At 36.3% G+C, this 23286-nt stretch overlaps 3 protein-coding genes and 2 non-coding genes across 9 annotated transcripts; 1 reads left to right on the forward strand and 4 right to left on the reverse strand.

Annotated features, from left to right (window-relative positions):
• Positions 1-4374: 4374 nt before the first annotated feature.
• LOC111884790 (U1 spliceosomal RNA) lies at positions 4375-4534 on the reverse strand. The gene has a single exon (XR_002847899.2). It is a non-coding gene; the product is annotated as a U1 spliceosomal RNA (small nuclear RNA).
• Positions 4535-5693: 1159 nt separating this feature from the next.
• Positions 5694-8243, reverse strand: LOC111884736 (probable amino acid permease 7). 4 transcript variants are annotated; one of them, XM_042896307.1, is made up of 7 exons: positions 7902-8242; positions 7313-7552; positions 7179-7230; positions 6842-7056; positions 6605-6738; positions 6301-6528; positions 5694-6183 (listed from the first exon to the last, which is right to left on the reverse strand). In XM_042896307.1, exons 1-7 carry the CDS (start codon positions 7969-7971, stop codon positions 5800-5802), a joined length of 1323 nt encoding a protein of 440 aa, XP_042752241.1. In that variant the 5' UTR covers positions 7972-8242; the 3' UTR covers positions 5694-5799. The 4 variants fall into 4 exon arrangements, with proteins under 4 accessions (XP_042752241.1, XP_023736812.1, XP_042752242.2 ...); XM_023881044.2 differs by having other exon boundaries at positions 7137-7230; XM_042896308.2 differs by having other exon boundaries at positions 7179-7247; positions 7313-8243.
• On the reverse strand, positions 8060-8220 carry LOC111884789 (U1 spliceosomal RNA). Its single transcript, XR_002847898.1, has one exon. It is a non-coding gene; the product is annotated as a U1 spliceosomal RNA (small nuclear RNA).
• A 510-nt stretch (positions 8244-8753) lies between the features above and the next one.
• On the reverse strand, positions 8754-11551 carry LOC111884734 (probable amino acid permease 7). Of its 2 annotated transcripts, none has more exons than XM_023881042.2 (7): positions 11398-11551; positions 11057-11293; positions 10751-10844; positions 10452-10666; positions 10204-10337; positions 9481-9708; positions 8754-9252 (listed from the first exon to the last, which is right to left on the reverse strand). In XM_023881042.2, the coding sequence occupies exons 1-7, from the start codon at positions 11486-11488 to the stop codon at positions 8848-8850; spliced, it is 1404 nt and encodes a 467-aa protein (XP_023736810.1). In that variant the 5' UTR covers positions 11489-11551; the 3' UTR covers positions 8754-8847. The 2 variants fall into 2 exon arrangements, with proteins under 2 accessions (XP_023736810.1, XP_042752240.1); XM_042896306.1 differs by having other exon boundaries at positions 8986-9166.
• Positions 11552-12722: 1171 nt separating this feature from the next.
• Positions 12723-13146, forward strand: LOC111884764 (uncharacterized). The gene is made up of 2 exons (XM_023881082.1): positions 12723-12878; positions 12985-13146. The coding sequence occupies exons 1-2, from the start codon at positions 12723-12725 to the stop codon at positions 13144-13146; spliced, it is 318 nt and encodes a 105-aa protein (XP_023736850.1).
• The last annotated feature ends 10140 nt before the right edge of the window (positions 13147-23286 follow it).

Raw genomic sequence — 23286 nt, forward strand, 5'->3', positions numbered from 1 at the left:
AGTCTTAACTCGAAGGGTTTGGGACCACTCGACCTGACTCGCCGAGTCTAAGAACAGACTCGCCGAGCACACGACAAACTTCATCCAACTCGACGAGTTGTTCATCCAACTCGCCGAGTTCATACCCATCTTCATCCGACTCGACGAGCTGTTCATCCCACTCGTCGAGTTCCTCCTCATCTTCAAGCTACTCGCCGAGTCCACTCGAAGGACTCGTCGAGTCCACTAAGATCCACTTACATGCAGAGGACTTCCGAGTCATGCATGAGCTCCAAACTATAGATCTACCCTCCCCAAGCCTATTTCCCACGTAAAGTTGCAACCTTTACGTGTAGAGAGTGAGATCTAGGCAAAATACACCCATAGCTAGGGTTTAGGACCAAGAGACTCCAATTTCCACCCAATGGCTGATACTTTATGGGATTACATACCAAAATAAACATGGATCTGAGGTAGCAACCTCATATCTGGACCTCAAGCTCAAGATTGGTCTTAAACATGGCTTAAAAGCCCCAAAACTCATAACCAAGGAAAAATATGGAGGAGAGAAACGAATTGATACCTTCCAATGCTCTGAAATGCTTCCCAGACTTCAGATCCAAAGCCACTCCCTGATGCTTCAAGGATTCCCACTCCTTCTTCTTCCTTAAACCCACTCAAAAATGGCTAGAAGCTTGAATGAACACAATGGGGGCTTAAGGTGCGGCGTTCTGGGTGCAAGAGGTTGTAAAGGAGCCCTAGGAAGAAGATTAAGATGCTTAAATAGGCTCCAAGCCCCGGATTTAGGGTTTTCCTCGCACAGACCAGACTCGCCGAGTCCACTTGGCCGACTCGTCGAGTTGGTCACTTTCTTATCGACCCGGATCCCGCTCCGACTCGCCGAGTCCTTCCTTTGACTCGTCGAGTCCCTCTTAAATTTAGGGTTTCCTTTACTTTCTTGGCTTTCAAAATCCTGGGTGTTACACGTGTTCTACTGGAAAGGATTATCCAAGTGCATTTACACCTTTACGGGACCTATGATTGATGGACAACGATGGCATTAAGTGTTGTGAAACGGAGACCAACGATTTTAAACTTTAACTGAGTACTTACAACTAAAGAAAAATGGGTCGATATTCACAAAAAAATGGATTGATGAGATAGTATGCCACGTCGGCATAGAGAAAATAAAATTAGGACAAATGTAAGGAGAGGGGCTCGAACTTGGGAGCTCTCGGATTAAAAACTTTAAGCATCTTCCAGTACACCAAATATAAATTGTATAGCAATAAATTTAAACTAAAAGATGATTTGTATAGCAATAAATTTAAACTAAAAGATTTAATATGTTAGGAGAACGATTTGAAGTTGAAACCTTAAGATTGTGAGGCAACATAGTTACTACTAAATCAAATCTTCTTTTTTGTCAAATAGGAACATTGTTGATGTTCATTTTGGGTTTCATATCATGTCGGACTTAGGTGGGGTAGATATAGTTGAGGAAGAGATGAATAAAAGAATCAGGACAAAGGTTACAGAAAATACATATAAGATGTTGATAAGACTCCCAATGACGGATTTTATCATGTGTTTGGACGCGGTCTTTCAGGGCCATCCATAAGATAAACACATAATGGAGAATATTTAATTTGAGAGAACCACACAAGTTGATGTTAGTTGACAACAGGTTCCTCCAGACGGATACTAAGCAAAACATCCCTAATTGAGAACGGGGTGAAACCAACCTTATTTATCAAATAGAATGTATCATGGGAAGTGGGAGAGATAGTGGAGGAGTGGCCACTAAGTGAAATATGAATGTCATGCCATAGGTAAGAGCGGGCAGAACTACCATTACAGACAATGCCTTTTACAATGGCATCAATGGAGAAACCAACTTTATAGATAATGTGTGGGGTTTAATACTAGAAACCAATATAGAGGTGAGGAATGACATTGAGTCTAGTTTTGACCTTATCAACATGAAATTTGCAATCTCGACGAAATAAGCAGGTGGAGATGAATGAGCAGACACCAAGTTAAATGATGGAAGGGACCCTTTAGGGAATCCGATGGTTTGGTCGATGGCAATTCTATCATTCACACCCACTTTATAGTAAAAGTCCTCACTCTTGGAAACATTAGGGTGGATGTAGAGATCTTAGAGAACTCAAGGGGAGTCATATATGACATAGACATACGGATTATCACCGTGAAAGAAAATGATAAGGTTGGCAGCAAAACAAAGATATGTGATATTTTGCTTCTCACAATTCCTATGGAACTTGAAGGCATCAGAGTCGATAATCTTTTGGTTTTAAATACAATTTAAATCGTATATATACATATAAATACATATAAATATGTTTTTTAAGTAAAATATGTATTGTTTTTGTATTTACACATATAAGTACAATAAAAAACTATTTTACGTATAAATATTTGTTTTTACAAATAGATGTTATATTATTTATAAACAGAGTAAAAGTATATAGTTTTACATAATAATATGTAGAAATACATATATTATATTTATAAACCCTAATTTTATAAATAAGCAAAGTATAAATGCATATTTTGACATATTTTATCATATAAATTAGTATTTTTACAAATAAACAAAGTATAGATACATATTTTATAATATAATTATGTATTTTTACAAATAAAAAATATAAATATGTATTTTTACTAATAAAAAAAGTATAAGTATCTAGTTCATCATATAATCACATATTCTATGTATAACTATGCAATGTTTTAAAAACCGGTTTTTAGTTGAACCGGTATGATGACTGGTTCCGGTTTAACTGATTCGACCGCCAGGTCAACCAACTTCTATAATTTTCATCTTTTTTCCTATTTTCCTATTCATACATGCATATATAAATTATTAATTTAACGTTTACAAGTTCAAATATTAAAAATACATATAAAAATAAGTTGTAGATCAATCCAAATACATTAAAATAGCACATAACCATAAATATTAGTGTTTTACATCAATCCATATACGTCAAAAATAAATAAATTATAATACCAAAACAAATATAGTTTTAGATAAATACAAACACATCAAAAAACTTTATAGATGAATACAAATACATCAAAAAACTTTATGACATTTACCATATGTTTTTATTTGAAGAAAACTAGATAGATTGGAAAAAAAATTACCAAACTTTATTATGCAAATGGTTCTTTTCTATGTGTTTTTATTCGGTTTAACCAATTTATTTTGACCCGTTCAACCGGGTTTTTCTAAAAAGCGGCCGGTTCAATCCGGTTCAGAAATCAACGTAAAACCGGTGATAGTTAAACCGCTCATTCTCTTGGTTCCCGGTCCAACCGGTTTGACCAGTCAGTTCAAACCAGTTTTTAAAACATTGTAACTATGTGTTTTACAAATAAAAAAATATATAAATACTTAATTTTACAAATTAACACAATATAAAAACATTTTTTTATAAGATAAAGTTATGTATTTATATGTAAAATTTACATTTTTAAGCTGGATTTTTGTATTTATACATATACATACCTAAATAATAGTATGTATTTAAATTTTAACATAATTACATAAGAAAAGTATGTTTGCATATGTATTTGTATAAATTCGTTTACAACGTATTTTAAAAAAGTATTGTCTTCTATATAGCTTTAAGTTCTTGGGTTTACATCCTTGTCCTAACACTTCAATCTTTTAAATTTGACTTATTTCCATACTGATTATATTTAATGAGAAAGATATTGCTTACAAAATTGAAACTTGGTGTAGTGGTACTGTGGTAGAGAGGTCGGTATCTCAAGTTTGAATCAATGTGGATCCACCATGTTTGCAATTTCATTTCACTAACAAATGCTATGGTTTTTATTATTATTTGGTGGCTTCAACTTAGGAATGTCTTTATGACAATTGGTATATTACATAATGCACATATAGCCTAAATGGGTGTTACCCCATACTCGCAATCTGTTGGTGGTAACAATTTGAGTGTTGAATTGCTCTCACTAATAGAAAACATTCAAATCGACTAGTTGACACAAAAGCCTAATCTCATGTGACATTACAATTTACAAAAGACTGTATAAACAAGTAAACACATTTTGACTGTTGGCTGTGCCTGAAAAATGGAGTAGTCAGGTTTTACATTTTCATATACACCTTGTGCAAATTTGAAAACATCAAATTGTTAAAAAAACCAACGCCTATGATTCCTTTGTACAAATGGATGTTCCTTGTTCCAATCGATCAACTAAAGCGCTGCTAAATTTACAAGCAGCACCAACCGTCTGTCCTCTTGTAATCAATAAAACTAATTTTGCACAAAATATGGCAACTGTATTCTAAAGAGCGAAATTTTTAGGCTAAAAGAAATTTGACTAGTGACTTGACAGGGGCCGCGCGAACGCAGGCCCCCACTGGCACAAATTATGACGTAGGTTCGACCACTTGGGCCGACCTTAAGCTAACGCCCCTCCTGAGTGCAATGGAGGTCGCCAACTTAGGCCATGGACCTTCTTGATCAACCATTGACCCCGTCCAGGTAAGTGAGTAATTCATTGGCCTCCCTCTTCTTTTATACTACTCGTCCATACTCCCACATTTGCTAACCGGTCGATGTGGGACAAAAAGAACCCTCTCAATCTCATATCTCTGGCACATGCCTCTCTTTATCGATAACAATAGGAACTGATTTTTAGTCTTATTATCATCAAACAATTTTTATACTGTTATTGTATCCAACTTCATGGTAATCATCTAGTTGTTATAATGGTTTCGAAACATAAACAATCAAACGCCCCTCGATGCTTTTTCATTAAAACTTCCATTCAAAATTACCACTATTGTTCTTTAACAACTTATAAAGGATCTTTATGTCAACTTTTAACCAACACTTCGTTGCATAGGAGGAACTACAAATGTGCAAGAAGCCAATAATATCAATATAATGGCACGAAAGTTAAGTGATATAAAAAAGTTGTAACATAAGTACATAACTACTCTATTGTCATGTTCAAAGACTCCATTACTTAAAAAATACCATCTTTTTTATCGTGATTTCTGTATGGATTTGCATATTTAATACTTTGTTCTTTAACAACTTGCAAAATGATATTTATGTTGATTTTTAGCCAAGATTTATTGCATAAGAAGGACTAGGAGTGTACAAGAAACCAAGAATTCTAATAAAATAGCAAAGAAAAAGGGTCAGATTTTTCCACCCAAATAACCCAACGTTTGCAAAGAGGGCGTCTTTTCCCTACATAATCGTCATCTTCTGCATATAAAGGAAGACTTGAACATTGCAGAAGGAAGATCACAGAAAACTACTTCTCCCTGCATATTTGTCTCTCAATAACACAATAACAGCACAAGGTATTTTGTGCTTGAGCTTCTAATTAAGCAAGTAATCAGAATCGTTTTCTTAGATTATCCCTTGATCTGAATTCATGTGACTCTAGGTGAAGGGTTGAATTACATATTTCAGAAAGTGTTTATACACGATCCAGGCTTATTTCGAAAAATGTTTATCCAAGTTTATTGTTATTCAAAATCCCTAAATCTAACACTAGATTTCCTTCGTAAGAGTAAGAGTAGTAAAAAGAAAAAGAACGTAACCATGACACAATATATCATTGTGTGCCTGATTCACTCTATTATTATGTCAATTTCAAAACTATTATTCAATAGTAAAACTAATAAGGAACAATTCTAGCAACCCCCCATTTATTTATATGTATAAAGCATAATAAGGTCTATATGATAAGTTGTAAATAGTAGTTAAGAGTACATAATGTATAGCCTAGTTTGGTGTTTTAGCCAAATCTTTTGGCAATCAGTCCTTGAATAGAACCAATCAAAGCAAATATCGATACAAACAAACAAACAATGGTGAAGATACGAAGAAGAACCCACTTGAATGTCCAAGATACAATCATTTTGTGCACAAAATACATCTCAATAGGGAAGTAAACAACCAATGGCCAGAAGGTGACTGATCCTGCAAACGCAACCACTTCATTGAAATAAGGGAATACCATTGCTATGCTTGTCGTTAATACCACATATGATGTTCTAAAACACAACCGAACAGGATTCAACCTAATCTCCAAAATCTCAAAATCACTCATGAATTCACTTCCAGCGTACTTTTCAGCATACCATCTTTCCACTATCGCGTATAACGTCTGACAAAATATCTGGAAGAAAAAAAAAAAAAAAAAAGTACTAGATCAACACTAGTTTCCGCTTTTGGGTCCCGTTTCAATATATAATATTCAAAGCTAATCACAAAAATGACCAAAAAGTGTGTTTACCTGATATCCTCCAATTAAGTGAAGGAAAACACATGCGTTAGCCAAATCAATGAGCCAATACGGTTCGTAAAATCCAAACCCGGTTAAGATGTTCCCAGGAGTCGAGTTCCCGAATGCTGCATATCCAAATCCACCACAACAGAGGTAAAAAATGGTAGTCGTAAAAACTGCAATACTTGAGGCCTTCTTCATGGTGACTTCTTTATGTGGAGGTGATTTCAATGTACTCTTCATATTTAACAAAATTACAATCAACACAGTTTATAACTATACCTGTTGTTTTTTTCAATTAATTAATCATCACCTGTATTTCAAGAAAAACTAAAGGAAAAGGATAGGAGAATGCGATGTCTCCAATAGCTTGAGCAACCAACCATACTTTCTGAATCGGTTTATCAGTTGGAACTCCACCTATGCTACCTTCAATCTTTCCGTTTCCTGTATTTTTTTTTTTAAAAAAAAGAAACAAAATTTTCACCTGTCTTATGAAGAAATGCGATTCTATTTGTTCCTTTGAAGATGGGAATCAGTAATTCCATACCTATTGTATGGGCTAACCCAAGTCCGGATCCAATGAGGGAATACGTGAAGGACATAATTGCAGCAGTAACCGAGAGCCATTTTGTAGTATGGAAATTGGGTATTTGAGAAGCTATGATTTGAATAATTCCAAATAAAAGCATGTAAGAAGTCAGGGCATATTCACAATCAGCTTCATGCCCTTGTTCATGGTAACAATTCGACTGCTCAATTGCTCTGTCAGCAAAAAATTCACTTCAATAATTAGACTAAAAAGAAAAACTACCATTATAAACAGTTGCCAAAAAGAAGCATGCCTAATGCTGATTGCAGATGTAATTGTGTAAACAACTCCTAACTTGAATAAGTTGAAGTAAGCCAAGAATGCACAAATCCTCGCACTCAAACCCCCTGTGACATTAGGAAAACTGTTGAAGCAAGTAAACGCGTTCAGGTATCTTATCAAACAATGGAGGTTAGGATTGTCTTTTACCTAATAGGTTTTGTACAGCTTGCACGTAGGAATGATTGGTAATGGTTTGTCCATTGATAGGGTCTGAATAATGATGGAAATTGGTGAGAAGGGATGCATTTAGGAAGGTGACAAGTGCAAATAGAAGGAGAGTCAATGGACCAGCAACCCATCCAAGCTGTGCTACACTCCAAGACAGAGATAGAACTCCTGACCCTATTACTGCGGTTATTATATGTGCAACAGCTGTCCATACATTCCCTTCATCAATAACCAAATGGACATCTAAGAAACCATCGATATAATGTTCCAAAATCAATTATGGGGTTCGTTTCATTAGTGTTGGCTGTGACTAGAAATATGAGTGGTTAGATTTTCATTTTCACAAACACCTGGTGTGCATAATCTACTGAAGCGAAAACAGATGAGCGTTTTAAATAAATAGAACCACAAAAACCTACATCTATGAAGACAGCTTTCAACAAGTTTATCTAAATCGGTGGTCATTTTACAAGGTTCTTATCAATGATCACGAAAAACAGTTGACTTCTTGCTGAATACCAAGAAAAAAAGGAAAGTTAAAGACTAGAAATACAGGAAACAAGCAAACCAGTCATGTTATGGGAAGTTCTCAGCAACAACGGTTTATCGATCTCGACATCTTCCTGATATTCAGCCATTACTGGTTTGAGGACTCAAAGCGAAAATGAAATAATATGAATTCCGATTGAAGGACGAAATTAAAAGAAAAAATTGACTAGAGAATTGACGGGGGCCGCGCGAACGCAGGCCCCCACTAGCACAAATTATGACGTAGGCTCGACCACTTGGGCCGACCTTAAGCTAACGCCCCTCCTGAGTGCAATGGAGGTCGCCAACTTAGGCCATGGACCTTCTTGATCAACCATTGACCCCGTCCAGGTAAGTGAGTAATCCATTGGCCTCCCTCTCTTTTTATACTACTCACCCCTACTCCCACATTTGCGAACCGGTCGATGTGGGACAAAAAGAACTCATATATTTCTAGCACATACTCTCTTTCTCGGAAGCAATTTTGATTAATTTGTCCAACAAATTTCATTGGTTTTCTAATTTTTTATTCTAACTTTTGAGTTTTATTTATTATCAAATATAAATTTTAAAACGTATATAAAAATATGTTATTGCATAACTACTTAAACATAACAACTAATTTTGATTTTAATTCTCATAATTGTTTCAAAATATAAACACTCAGAGACCCTACAATGCTTTTCATCAGAATTTCCATTCAAAAATCAAAATTACCCTTTTGGTTCTTCAACAACTTACAAAAGAAGCTTTGTCTATTTTCACCAACATTTATCACAAATGTGCAAGAAGCCATTCAGAGACTTCAAAATACCACCTTTTTTGTTACGATTTCTATTTAAAATTTACAGAATTTGTTCTTTAGCAACTAACTAGTAAAGGGATATTAATGTTGATTTCTAGCCAAACTTTATTGCATAAAAAGGAATATGAATGTACAAGAAACCAAGAATTCTAATAAAATAACCGAAGAAGTATACATGTGTTCATCTCAATCTGGCGGATATGAGTCCTTGAAGTGATCCAATGAAGGCCAAAACTGATACAAGAAAGCAAACCAAGCTGAAGGTCCGAAGAGCAACCCATTTTGTTGTCCAAGGTACAATCTTTCTTTGCACAAAGTACATCTCCACAGGGAAATATATAGTCAGTGACCAAAAGTTTAAGGCCCCTAACACTCCCAGCACTTGATTAAAATATGGAAACAACATTGCGATTCCAGTTGTGGTCACAACATATAAAGTTCTGAAACATAGCCTCAACAGATTAACATGAAATGTTGCTTCTGATAATGGCAGCTTCAATCTGTAAAACCCATTCACGAATTCACTGTCTGGGTAACTCTTAGAAAACCATGTTTCCACAAGTGCAAATATCGGCTGGCTGAATATCTGTAATTTGAATGCTTAGTAAAAGCTTTGCTTTTGTTTTGACTTTTGACTCAGACTCAGATTGAAACTGAAAATGACACTGACACTGACACTGACAATGAGACTGAGACTGATTTCAATAGGACAAAAATAGCAATTTCTTGTCTGGCTGAGATTGAGACTACTTATGGGGGGGACAAATCTTTCAATTTCAGTCGATTATTGTCTCGTGTAACAAATGTGTCTCACCTGATATCCGCCAACAAGATGAAGAACAACGCATGCATTGGCCAAATCAACAAGCCAATAGGGCTCATAAAATCCAAATCCACTCAAGATATTGCCAGGTGTGTTATTTCCAAAGGCAGCATACCCAAAGCTCCCACAACACATATAGAAGAAGGTAGTGATAATGATTGCAGACATTGATGCTTTCTTCATGGTTTTTGTTTCGGATGGAGGTGATTTCAATGTATCCTTTTTTTAAAAAGGCAATCAAGATTAGGTAATGGTTAAAAAAAAAAAAGGTAAATTGCAATGAATAGCAACATACTTTACTCTTTTTACCAATATAGTCAATGTACTTTTGTGTTTACCGATAATAGCAACTTACTTGCATTTCTTTATAGATAAAAGCAACATATTTTTTTTTATCCATATTAGTAACATACTTATAATTTTTTTTACCATAATAGCAACATACTTTCATTTCTTTACTAATATTGACAATGCACTTGATTTGTTACATATCGCTAATACATGTAAAGAAATGGAAGTATGTTGCTATTATGAGTAAGGAATTGTAAATAAGTTGCTATTAGGTGTAAAAAAATGTTGATACATTGATATTATGGGTAAAAACATTGCAGGGAAAAATAAAGTTTATTGTGTATATTGTTAAAAGAATAAAATGTGTGGTTATTTCCTGCAATTTAGCCTATAAAGAATGAAACTTATGAGGGAACAAAACACCTGAATTTCAAGGAGAATTATGGAGTATGGATAAGCAAAAGCTATGTCTCCAAGACCCTGAAAAACCAGCCATACTTTATCAATTGCAGAAGTTGCAGGAACTCCTCCAATGCTTCCCATAATCTCTCCATTTTCTGGAACTCCAAAAGAGATTTTTTTTAGAAATAATCATGAAAATATATATTATATAATTTGTTAAGAAGTAAATAATTATAATTCAACAATAATGTTTATTTATGATTATATACCGATAACTTTTGCAAAACCAAGCCCGACGCCAATGGTAGAGTAAGCAAATGACATGATGGCAGCAACAACAGATAACCATGCCATGTCATGGAAATTTGGTATCTGAGACATGACAATCTGCACAAGTCCAAACAGCAGCATATAAATGTTGTCTTCATATCTACAATCTGCATCATGCCCTTGTTTGTGGTAACAATTTGATTTTAATATTGCCCTGCATTAATATCAAAAAAAGCGGATAAAGAATCTTCGTGTTTGTTATAAATATCTTAATAAGAAACCAGTAAATTAGATTCACCTGATGCTGGTAGCAGTTGCAATGGTGTATGCAATATCATTCCCGAATAAACTCTCGTTGAGAAGCACTGCACATATCCTCTGCTTCTTCTCCCCTGCTTTTCAAAGTTAGCCCCAATTTGGAATTTACGCCATTAATGCGATTGCGATGCTCGCTTGTATGACTAATTATACAGGAACAACCGAAGTAGCTAAGAGAGAGTTTATGCAACCGATTTCTTGATTAATTGCTTGATTAACCGAATAATTAATCTCTTCTGATATTTAATTTCGTATTGGAATATGCTAGGAGTGGTGTGGTACTGACCCAAAAAGAAACGGACAGCTTGAAGAAATGAAACATGCCTATGAGCGCCATACTCAGGGTGTGGAGATCGGTAGCAATCGGAGAGAATGGAGTTTGAAACTCCGGTGACTGCAGCAAAGATAATGATTGCAGGAGGACCAAACAACCATCCGAGTTGAGCTAAGCTCCACGCCAGTGATAACACCCCTGCCCCCATAACTCCGGTTATTATATGAGCAATCGCCGTCCATATGGTCCCTGTACTCCATATTTAAATACCGATCGTCGAATCACTACACGATCAAACTCCAATAAAATAGGAAACCCCAAATTAGTCATCAGAAGTAAATAAGATAACATACCTGTCCTGTGTGTGAGTTCCTGTGATTCTTCATCAGATGAATGCGAGCATTGGACTAATGGAGACTGATGGTCTTCTGTGTAGTCGCCCATGGAAGCTCTGTATTTTTCACACGTAAGAATTGAGGTGGGAGTCGTGTGATGATGGGGTTTGGGAAAAATGACCAATGACGTTGATTTATAGTGAAAGCAGACAAGCAGTTGTAGTCTTGTAGAATCGTTGGAGAAACTGCATACGTGTCACCTTTTTCTTCTCATTTTTTTCTTTTTTCTTTTTTCTTTTTTTCCTTTTTTTTTAGTTCTATACACATTTTTAGTCTTTTCAATTCATATAACTCATCTTTTCATGAGATTTAAATTTATTACAAAGAGTTTTTATGTGTTGTAGCTATAAAAGTTTACAAACTTAATCAAACAAAAACCGAACATATTAAAGAAGAAATAGAGGCCTAGTGTCTCACTATCTATGGCCAAACGCCAAAGTGTCATACGAAAGTCGAAAGTAATTTTGTTAACAAGTTATTTCTTTTAATAATACAAACAAAACCACCTATAATTCATAAATATATTCGATATATTACAATTTGAATTAGAAAACAAAAGGTTTCGTAACAAATACATCGTCTTCCATTTTTAATGCTGATAACATGATAATGCTTGTAGATAAAAAAAAAATATTAATTATAGTACGTATCCAAGTCATGTAGCTTATGTAGGTTGTGTGAAATTTTAAAAAGAAAAAAAAAAAAACGATTTGAAATTTTGAATAAAGTTTTGGGTGAAGATGACGAGTCATAAAATGATATAATGCCATGAAAATGATATCACATGACAGATGGAGTCATGGAACTAACCACAAGTCTACAACATTCCATAATATTATTATTATTTTATTTTTATTATTTAATTAATATTTTAAGAAACGTTGTTGTGGCGACGCGTATGAAGAGCACCTATAAAGATTAAATAACCAAATACTTTCTTTTTTCCAGCTCATTTATTATTCTCAAATGTTTTTTATTTTCTTTCACACTTATTTTACTTTTGTCCTTTTATAAAAGGCTAATGGCACAAAAACCCTCAATTTTGCACAAAATTGACGGATTTGCCCAAAGTTCAAATTTAGGTCCATTTTTGCCTTGAACTTGCATTTATTGTGCCGTTTTTGTCAAGCAGCCGGTTTCCCTCTAATCAACCGGTTACCCACTTGCTTAGGTGGAAGATACTTGGCATTTATCATTTAATAACTCTTTCATAGACATCCTCGTGTGCAATTGATCCCTTCGACCCCCACAGGCCACAATTAGTCACAGACTACAACGGAAAAATGACAACTTCGTCTTCAAGATCAAGCTTTAATGGTGGTACAAGAATGAGGAACAAGAAGGTAATAAGATGCGACTGTGGTGATGTTTGTGGTGTATCAGTCTCACGAACACCTGATAATCCAGGACGAAAATTTTGGGGCTGCCCTAATTATCAGGTAAAAATCTATTTATTTTTGTACTAATTTCTCCCTAAAATTTTAGGGCTGCTCTAACTACCCAAAGAGGAACGTATGTTATAGAACCCTATTTTTTTTGTTGTAGGTGGAAGGAGGCAACTGTGTTTTTTTCAAATGGGCGGATGGAGAACTAGGTCAAAATATGGAGATGTGTCATACAGAGGAGATCAAGCCATTGTCAGAAGTGATCATAGGGTTGTTAGTGGCTATATCGTTGATGCTAGGAATAGTAGTTATTAAGATGTAGTTTTGTTGGTTTTCCTGTATTAATAATATATTAAGGATAATCAAGAATTGTTACATCTTTGTAATGTTCTTTTTTTTGAACGGCTGAATGTTACATGTTTGTAATGTATTACGGGTATTAATGGTAATGTTATTAATGGTAGTTAATTGCTATCTCATGTATATGTTGCATGAATGGAAATACAATGAAAGTACATTGCATAAAAGGAATTGTACTAAAATACCCTTGGTTACATTCACAATGAAAGTAAACTTTGCATGAATGGAATTGCACTAATGTATTAAGGGTATTAATGGTAATGTTATTAATGGTGTTAATTGCTATCTTACTTTGCATATGGCTGAATGTTGCACTAATGGTATTAATGGAATTGCATGAGTGGAATTGCATGAAAGGTATTAATGGAATTGCACTAACTTGCATACGGTTGAATGTTGCATGTTTGTAGTGTATTAAGGGTATTAATGGTAATGTTATTAATGGTAGTTAATTGTTATCACATGTATATGTTGCATGAATGGAAGTATAATCAAAGTACATTGCATAAAAGGAATTGTACTAAAATACCCTTGGTTACATTCACAATGAAAGTAAACTTTGCATGAGTGGAATTGCAATAACTTGCATAAAAGGAATTGCACTAATGAAAGTACATTGCTAATGCTTAACATGTACTAGAAAATAAAATAAAAACATCATGGTTACCATAATAGGGGGCATCCATTATAAACCTTAATATAAAGCATCCATTACATAAGTTTTACTATCATGTAGCAGCCATCCATTTTGTATACCAAAACATGTACCCAAAAGCCTAAACAATATCCAAAAAAGGCAAGCAATAATGTAATACTAAACAAATGGATGTATGCTGCAAGTAGTGGGTGTATATAAAAAACTAACCAAAAAGGGCTACCTATACAATTGCCCAATGATACCATCCCCACTTTTGCCCCCATATACCTAGGTAACTACTCCAAATCTACTGGATAGCTAGATGTGGAACCCCTTCCATCTTTGTCAAAACAAGGTTTCTTCAGCTTTTGCAGGATGATCCTTTCTGAGGGCTTTCTTGTCCTTCTAGGTGGTACATGACCTTCATCATCAGCATCATTTCCCTCCATATCTGTTGCATCATCCTCACCAGCACCAGCACCATTACCCTCTCCATCACCCTCACCAGCACCATCACCATCAACCTCACCATCACCCTCACCTGCTACTTCATCAGCATCATCACCTTCACCATGACCCTCATTTCCCTCCACACCATCATTTATAAGACCATCATCTTCATTTCCTTCCATCACACCATCAACATATGGAATATCCTCAACTTCATTCACATCCTGTTAATAAAAATTTGAAGAATACTTATTAATAAAAGATATAAACATGTTTGATACTAATGTTAGCAATTATAAAATGATGGAGTGAAACTAACCATCTCAACTGCTGGCATATCATCCAATTCAACTTTAACCCCTCTCAAGCTCTCTATTTTAGCCATGCTATATCCTGCTCCAAGTAGGTCTGCTACACTTTCTAGATCTAGCATCACCATCTCTAGGAGAACATCACTTGCATTTCCTTCAGTGAATTCAGGTTAAGGATTACCCTCATTCTCAGACTGACTTTTTTCATCTGTACCTTTAAGAATAGCATCCATTGCATCTTCAACCTCATCAAGTTGTTTTGTCAGGTCAGGTTCAACTTCCTCAACACCTTTGTCATCATTAGCATGAATAATACTTTGAATAATAGCATCCATTGCATCTTGGAATCCATCACTTTTCTGATAATTATCCTTTGGTTGGCTAAGAGAAGCTTCAAAAGTGCACATCATATCAACCAGACTGTCATCATCAATATCTTCATTGTCAAACAAATCCTTCACTTGTTCCTCACATCCCCTACCTTCAACATGACCATCTAAACCATCATTTTTGCTTTTAACAGATTTAGAACCTGATGCTTAATTTGGGTCAGAATGGACCTTTTTCCTTGGCCTTCCTTTCTTCTTTGGTGGCATAGGAACTGCTTCCTGCCTCTCTTTCCTAGGCCTTCCTTTCTTTTTTGGTGGCATAGGGACAGGTTCCCGCCTCTCGGACCTATCACATGATGCTTGATTGGGTTCATCTTGTTCCTTCCTTGGCCTTCCTTTCTTCTTTGGTGGCATAGGGATAGGTTCCCTGGTTGCATTCTTGCATCCCTTCTTGTTATGGCCATACTCAAAGCACTTACCACACCTTACAGTTCTTGGGGTGTGTACTCTTCCATCATTTTCACTTACATGTCTCCTTCTATTGACCTTTGGCCTACCAGGCATTCTCCTTGACACTGGTGGCAAGGGCTTTATGTATTCAGTTTGAGGCCACAGATTTGAACCATTCACTGGACTAATGTTAGCAGAGTAACACTTAAGGAATTGTTCCTTGGAAAACATGACATCAATATACTCATCAAGTGTTTGATGGATGTAGTTGATGGTTGCAATTGCATGAACACATGGGATCCCAGCCAGATCCCATAACCTGCAGGTACAATGCCTTCCATCTAAATCCACCATGTAGCTATCACATCCTCTCCTTGCTTCAAACACATGTTGTTGACTATGAATTATTAACCAAAACCTACATCCACAAGTTACATGTTCAAGTGTTACCTAATGAAATTAAAACAAAAGTTACATGTTAAAGTGTTACCTCATGTTCTTCCCAAAAAGCTTCATCTTCTTTAACACTGCTAGACATATACGGGTATTCCATCTAGTGCTTTCCTCAATCATGTGAGCAAACCTATCCATGATGTATATCCTTATTTCTTCAAGCATTGTGATCAATGGTTTTTTCCTAGCATCCACAATGATGGAGTTGAAGCACTCTGATATACCATTCTCTATTGCCTCACATGCATACCCTGTACTCATGTAAGCTCTACACCATGTTTCGGGTTCTTTGGACATCAGATGCTCATATGCACCAGTATTGAGCTTTTTAATTTTGTCCATATGTCTCTTGAAATCACCTTCCACACAGCTCATAGTTGCAGCCCAAAACAGCTTCTTGAACTCCAACCCAGTGTAAGCTTTTCTAAAATTTGCATATATGTGCTCCACATGTGGCAATACATCTTTAACAGATTGCAGCAAACCCTATACAAAAACCAGCATACATGTAAGTATTTATAAGTAATTTGAAAAAGGATTAATATGTTATAAAGAAACTTACTTTATGTTGATCTGATATAACTACCAACCCCCTTCCATCAATAAGGTCTAGATCACCACTGAGTAGCTCAAGGAACCAAGTCCAGTTGGACTTATTTTCCACATCAACAACAGCCCAAGCAATTGGATAAACCTGGTTGTTGGCATCTCTACCAATAGTTGTTAGCAGTTCACCCTTCACCTGCCCCTTTAGAAAGCACCCATCTAGCCTAATTACTCTCCTACATTATCTTTTCCAGCTAACACTTAGTGCTTTGAAACAAATGTAAAACCTGTGAAAATAATTCTTTCCATATGGATTGGTTGTTACACCAACTTGACATGTGGACCCCGGGTTTGACCTTAACAATTCATGGGCATAATCCCATATCCTTGCATAATGCTCAGTGAGTTTACCTTCTATTAAATTTTTGGCCCATTTCCTTGCCCTTCTAACTTGTCCTATAGATACCACACACCTATACCTTTGTCTGATGTCGTCAATCATTTCCTGAAGTTTCATCTTTGGCTTATTTGCAATTTCAGTCACATAATGTCTTCCAATCCATTCAGAGGACACAATGGATCCAAACTTAAACTACCTAGAACATTTATGGTCACCATTCATAGCTTTGATCTGAAAAGATCTTTCTTTGTACATCCATGCAGCATAAATTCTGAAAGGGCATTTATTCTCTTCCTTCCTATTTCCACATCTAGCTACAATTCTTTGACTATCACAATTTTCAAAGTATATTCTATAGCCATGTGAGACTGCATAATTGGTGACACAAAACTTCAGTTGGGCAGGGGATTCAAAGATGTCACCAAGCTTTGGTACCATCTTGTCCCACTTGATGGTTGGGTCATGAATTCTATAGTTGTTTTTCAATACCTCCTGTTCATCTTCGTCACTCTGCCAATCAGTAGCATGGTATACTTGTGCTCTGATTTCATCTGCCATACTAGAATTTCGTAGGTTTTCATCACTTAATAGAACATTTCGGAAGATATCCTTACATTTATCAAGCGAGGACACAAATTCTTCCTCTGGTTCGTGGTCCATGTAAATGCCGTGGAGTTCATAATCCATTTCAGTCAAGCCAGCAAATGGCTCATGTATGCCAGCAAAGGGGTCAGCGTACCCTTCGTCTGATGAAGCCATTACACCCTCCTGCATCAACACACTAACTTTAGGAACACATTTCAACAAATGTTGAATGTAAATGTAATTTCAGTCAACCTGTAAAAACCTTACCTTTCGAAGAAATGTTGAAGAACACTTTTAACCTAATCGTCTCCAAGAAAACCCTTTTTTTCTCTGTGTATAGAGTCGATGAAATGGGATAAGGTGAAGAGTGATCGGGTTATAGAGGGAGATGAGATGCGACAGTTTAACAACGTATCTAACGGAATTGGAGATTTTTACAAACAACGTTAATTAGCCTTCCACCTAAGCAAGTGGGTAACTGGTTGATTAGAGGGAAACCGGCTACTTGGCAAAAACGGCACAATAAATGCAAGTTCAAGGCAAAAATGGACCTAAATTTGAACTTTGGCCAAATCCGTCAATTTTGTGCAAAATTGAGGGTTTTTGTGTCATTAGCCCTTTTATAAATATCATCGTTTTATTATATACTAGTTATAAACTTGTATTACGGTACAAAATTAATTTAATAAAAACTTAAAATTATTAATTAATTATTTTTTAAATAAGTTATTTTAAATAAATTATTAATTAAGAAATATTTTTTGGTTATATAAAATTATAATCATTGATTCAAATAAATAAGTGAAATTATATAACCTTATAATCTATATTAATATTATTTTATTTATATTAATATTATTAATTTAATGTAATTAGAGTGAGAAATTTAAATTTTGAAATTTGAAATGAAAAATCAATAGGTTGACAAATGACATGACATTAATTAAGAGACATAATAAGGTGACACATGACAAAATATCTACTCTTTTATTAGTATAGAGATAATGGAGAGATACCATGTAACAAACTTTTATATACAATCTAGATGTACGTTTATCATGTTTCTTCGACATTTGTCAATTAACTAAATGACTAAATTCACACGATTGGTTAATAACTTACGATAGTTGTCATATTTTCTGGCAAAGTTTGTGCTTTCTGTTACAAGGGGCTAGCATGATCGTAACTCTCGGCGCTACCTTAAAGTAATCGGATAGCCCAACCAAATGCCGCAAACCCCGTTATTGTTGTCAAAACATTCATACTGAATCCCACCAACGTTGCCATGAATACAAAAGTTGACACCCACAAGCAAGGCTGAAAAGTATGTGTAATGGAGCGTTGACTAAAAATAGCAAAATCGTTGCAAATAGAGTGAGCGTCATCGTCGCGAGGAATGGTCCTCCGATGGCGATGGCAACTTTTATGAATTTTGATTTAAGTTCGTGAGTTCTGACTTTTCATGTTTCTTTCGTTTTCTTTTTACATTCTGATTTACTTTATTTGATTTACAACGATGTGGAAATAATTACCACGTTGTGGTAATCAATCAGTAGGTTTTTCTTATTCAGTTTTAGTTTGTTTTTACGTTTTTCTTTCGCTTTGTTTCAATAGTATATGACGCGCGGATCAAGGACACCATTAACATCACCATTTGAAGATCTTAAGTCGGCATTTCATAAAAAGAAGAACAAACACATTGGAGAATCAAGCAACGACATGGTAAACGAAATTAAGTTTGAAAGCTTTGAGAAGACTCCTAACAAAAAGGAATATGGTTACGAGCCTGAAACCGAATAAAAAAAGAAGAAGAAAGCGAGCCAAAAAACAACATGGCGGACATTGTGGACATGTACATGGAGGCATACAATAAGAGAATTCGTGAGGACACCGGTCTAAGCCTTGTGCAACCCGAAATTCCCGCTATCGTGACCTTCAAGCTCAAAGGACACATTATTTCCGCGCTAAAGGATATACCATTCTATGGAAAAGAACATAAAGATGCATACAAACACCTCGATGAAGTCAATGACATCGCCAATTATTTTAATTTTCTGAATGTACCACGTGAAACGGTGTTGTTGAGAATGCTTCCATCCACCTTCAAAGGAGTAGCAAAGGAATTGTTGAAGGCACTTCCACCCGGTGCAATCACAACATGGGCACAGATGCGTGAAGAATTCATCCAATAATTTTTCCACCATCGAATGTATCTAAACTTAAGAGATTCATAGCCAATTTTGAGCAACAAGCGGGGGAATCATTGTATGAAGTATGGGAGAGCTACAAGGGATTACTTCGACGGCGATCGCGAGAAGTGATGGTTCGGGCCTTTTATGAATTTTGGATTTAAGTTTGAAAAAGTTTTAAGGCTAATATAATATGATATGTTTGTAGAACTTCTCATTACCTTTCCTTAGATATGATAGGGCGTACTCCAATCAGGTGCAAACCCTAATTTAGGATCCTAGACCCTGTTTAAAGGCCTTAACATATGTGCAAACCCTATTATCTTCAACCTCCATCAGCCTTAACCCTACAAATCGAACCCCAGCCTTCATTTGAGCATTCTTAAGGCTTTTGAGTGATTCAGAGTGTTTTTGGTACACATCGAAGAGTAAGGAGATCATTGGAGAAGTGTTGGTTAGCTTGAAACTTGTGGATCCATAATATATGCATATTGATCTATCTTTTGGAGGTATAAAGTCTTAACCTTGCTGGCTTCTCTTATAGATCTAGTTTTGGTAGTAATTTATCATGTTTTGGTCCCATGATTGTGGTTCTTGTGAGCATAAGTTACTCTATAACCTTTGTGCCTCATATTTGGTCCTTGTCGAGGTCATTAAGTCATAAAGTTTGGATCTTGAGGAGTATTATCCTCTTTGATCCCCTTTTTATGAAGTTAGGAAGCTTGGATTGTGGTTTGGACCCCATTAAGCCATGCAAAGTCATAAAGTCGAAAACCTTATGACTCAAGACACCCTTTAAGGGTCGTATTTGTGTTTGGACGTTTTTGTCCTAACCATTAAGAGCTTATTATGAGTTTTGGCCCTCTGATGAGTACGTTAGGCGTACGTAGGCGTACACTCAGCGTAATGCATGGACTCCACGTATTCGGCTTCGAGGACTTGTACATTATGCATCTGCGGGCAGTACACGGGGCATACGCTTCTGGTACATGGGGCGTACTCCCGAAAAGTCCATTTTGGGCCTTGGGCCTTCTGTAGGTTGGGTCAGGGATCATTGGACTATATATGGGAAGGGTAAAATGGTCCTTTACCCATTGGAAAAAATATAATATAGATTGGACCTTGGATTTTGGGAATTGTTTTAATTATTATCTAGGGATAATTTTGTTGTGTTCAGTGTGAGGATTTCGGGTGCAGCGTGCATGTGTTTCAGTTATCTTAGACTGAGGTGAGTCTCCTCCCAGTGATTGGCGGGTCGAAGGCACCAATGTCACCATATGGATTGTTGTTATTTGTATGTTAGTTGTCTATGTGACTCTTTCATGTGTTGTATGTGTTTGTATGTATATCGGGGGGTGAGTGTGTTGGGTGGGGCTCATTGCATGTTACTGACATATCTATACCGAGTAGGGCATGATGAGTTCCGGGCAAGGCCCAATGTTGCGCGGGGGCCTGATGGATTCCGGGTGGGGCCCGATGTATGTATGATATGTATGGTATGTGATATTTTGGGGAACTCACTAAGTTTTGTGCGTACGGTCTTTATGGTTATGGTTTCAGGTACTTCCGGATTGAAAGAGAAGGGCCCGACTTGATTGCAACTCATCTGCTCATGTTTCCGCAACTTGTTGATTTTGGGATTGTACTCTGATAACGGTTTTATTATGATATACTTTTGAATGTTTGGCAAAAGATAATTGGTGTTTCTGGTTGAATTAAAAATAAAATTTTTACCTTATAATTTTTTGGATGTTACAAATTGCTTGAAAAGATGACAGAGTCTGCAAATTATAAGTGATCATTTATCAAACAATACTTTCCCCAATTTAGAATTATGTAGCAAAGATACAAATTTATAGTAAGTTATGAATGTCACGGTAAAAGAATTCATATATGGAGCACAAATTGAAACATGAAATTCAATTTATGTAGATACACTTAGCATCAGACTCACAATTTTGAAATCAAACACTCATGACACAAATTTATCCGGTAAGACTTGAAATGATACAAAGAAATTTATACACAACAACTGAAATAGAACTTACCTGAGACCATCGGTGGTAAGATTGTTAATGGAAGTTGGCGAAGCTCCACTTTATGAGGGAGGTCGATGGTGATTGCTTGATGATGGAGATTGGTGACGGTATAAATCATCGATTGCATGTGAGTTGGTCATATGGAACATCAAAAACAGATGTGCATCGTGTGTCTGGCCAATAGAGACACAATGGAGACAATATGGTAGGCTGCGGTTCGATTGGGTGGGTCGTCGTCAGTAAACATGTTGTAGGATATTTAGGTCATAAACGGGCAATTTTAAGGTCGTGATTCTATAGTGACGAATATGTGGGCGGTGGGAAAGGATGAAAGAGATACTCAACGGGAAAATGGGGAAGGGAGGCAATCAACGATGATGATGATGAAGAAGGACCAGTCGACCAAGGGTATTACCGTATTTAAAGGTAAACAAAATCAGTTGAAGGCAGTGGAAGCAGGTGTTGTAACGAACCGAAAATCGTGACAAGAAAAAATTGTTTTAGATTAATAAATCATTAATAGATGTCTCTTCCATAACAACTAGAGTAATTAAGTTTTGGAAAAGCATTGACAGATCAAAGTAATTCACAGAAGGCATAAACATGTGGTGTGTGCTCTGCAATCATCACGAGCCCATCAATTTGAAAACCGAAGTACCTGAAACATAAACTGGAAACCGTAAGCACAAAGCTTAGTGAGTTCCCTAAAATACCATACAATACAACCAAATATTATCATGCAACATACATATAGTTGTCATGGGCTCCCCCATGGTCTTTATATAGTATGTCCTGGGCTCCCCCCATGGTCTTTACCTGGAATGTCATGGGCTCCCTCTTATGGTATGATATCCAATTGCCACGGGCTCCCCCCGGGGTCTTCCATGCAAGTATCACAGAGACAACCATAATACCACATAACACGTAATGGGCCGACATTGGTGTCTTTGACCCATGGGTATAGTGAGAAAACTCACATCACACTGTTGAATCATACATAAACACCCTTGGCTGCTAGCTGACAGATCCTCGAACTATCAATAACAAAAAAACACCCAGTTAACAATTGGGTTCCAATCCATACCCACAACTCCATACCTGGGGTAAAAATATCATTTTACCCCTAACCTAGTCTTTACCAAATCTAAGACCTAAACTTACAAACTGAAAGGCCCAAAGGCTAATTAATCAACCAATGGCCCAATTTGGACCCCTTACATGGGCCTTACCTTAAGGCCCAACCATTCTTTATAGTCCAAAACACTTTATATTCTGATGGCCCATTAATAACTCAACACTCAAGCCCAAATACCCAAAAACCACTTGTGGCCCAAACCATGGCCCAATTTTCCAAATTGGACCCAAACCCATCGTGGGCCTTCTCAAAATAATTATCAAACCAATACTTGATGGCCCAAAAGTCCCAAGACAACTAAGCCCAATTGATAGCCCACACCGAAGCCTAATAAGCAAAACTTCCCCTGACTAAGTACGTGGGGCGTACTCAGCTGTACGCTAAGCGTACAGGTTGCTTGGCTTGTACGTTGTGCGTATAGACTTATACGCCCAACGTACTCCTCCATTAAGCGAAAACCTTCATTAAGCTCTTAATGCTTGATCCCACAAGTTTAAACCACAAATCTACTTCTAAATGAACGTCTAGAACCATAAAGTCACTGACTTGATGACTTTGTATGCCCCAATAAGACCCAA

This window comes from Lactuca sativa, chromosome 7 (assembly GCF_002870075.4).
Source record: "Lactuca sativa cultivar Salinas chromosome 7, Lsat_Salinas_v11, whole genome shotgun sequence".
NCBI lineage: Eukaryota > Viridiplantae > Streptophyta > Magnoliopsida > Asterales > Asteraceae > Lactuca > Lactuca sativa.

Excerpts from the sequence above, each read along its gene's own strand:
- LOC111884736 (XM_023881044.2), bottom strand. The coding sequence starts at position 7,971 with ATGGCTGAATATCAGGAAGATGTCGAGATCGATAAACCGTTGTTGCTG. Across the intron at positions 6,529-6,604 it reads TAGTTTTTCTTGAAATACAG|AGTACATTGAAATCACCTCC; the intron begins GTGATGATTAAT and ends TTAAATATGAAG. Across the intron at positions 6,184-6,300 it reads ACTTAATTGGAGGATATCAG|ATATTTTGTCAGACGTTATA; the intron begins GTAAACACACTT and ends TTTTTCTTCCAG.
- LOC111884734 (XM_023881042.2), bottom strand. The coding sequence starts at position 11,488 with ATGGGCGACTACACAGAAGACCATCAGTCTCCATTAGTCCAATGCTCG. Across the intron at positions 10,667-10,750 it reads GCAACTGCTACCAGCATCAG|GGCAATATTAAAATCAAATT; the intron begins GTGAATCTAATT and ends ATATTAATGCAG. Across the intron at positions 9,709-10,203 it reads TAATTCTCCTTGAAATTCAG|GATACATTGAAATCACCTCC; the intron begins GTGTTTTGTTCC and ends TTTTAAAAAAAG.
- LOC111884764 (XM_023881082.1), top strand. The coding sequence starts at position 12,723 with ATGACAACTTCGTCTTCAAGATCAAGCTTTAATGGTGGTACAAGAATG. Across the intron at positions 12,879-12,984 it reads GGGGCTGCCCTAATTATCAG|GTGGAAGGAGGCAACTGTGT; the intron begins GTAAAAATCTAT and ends TTTTTGTTGTAG.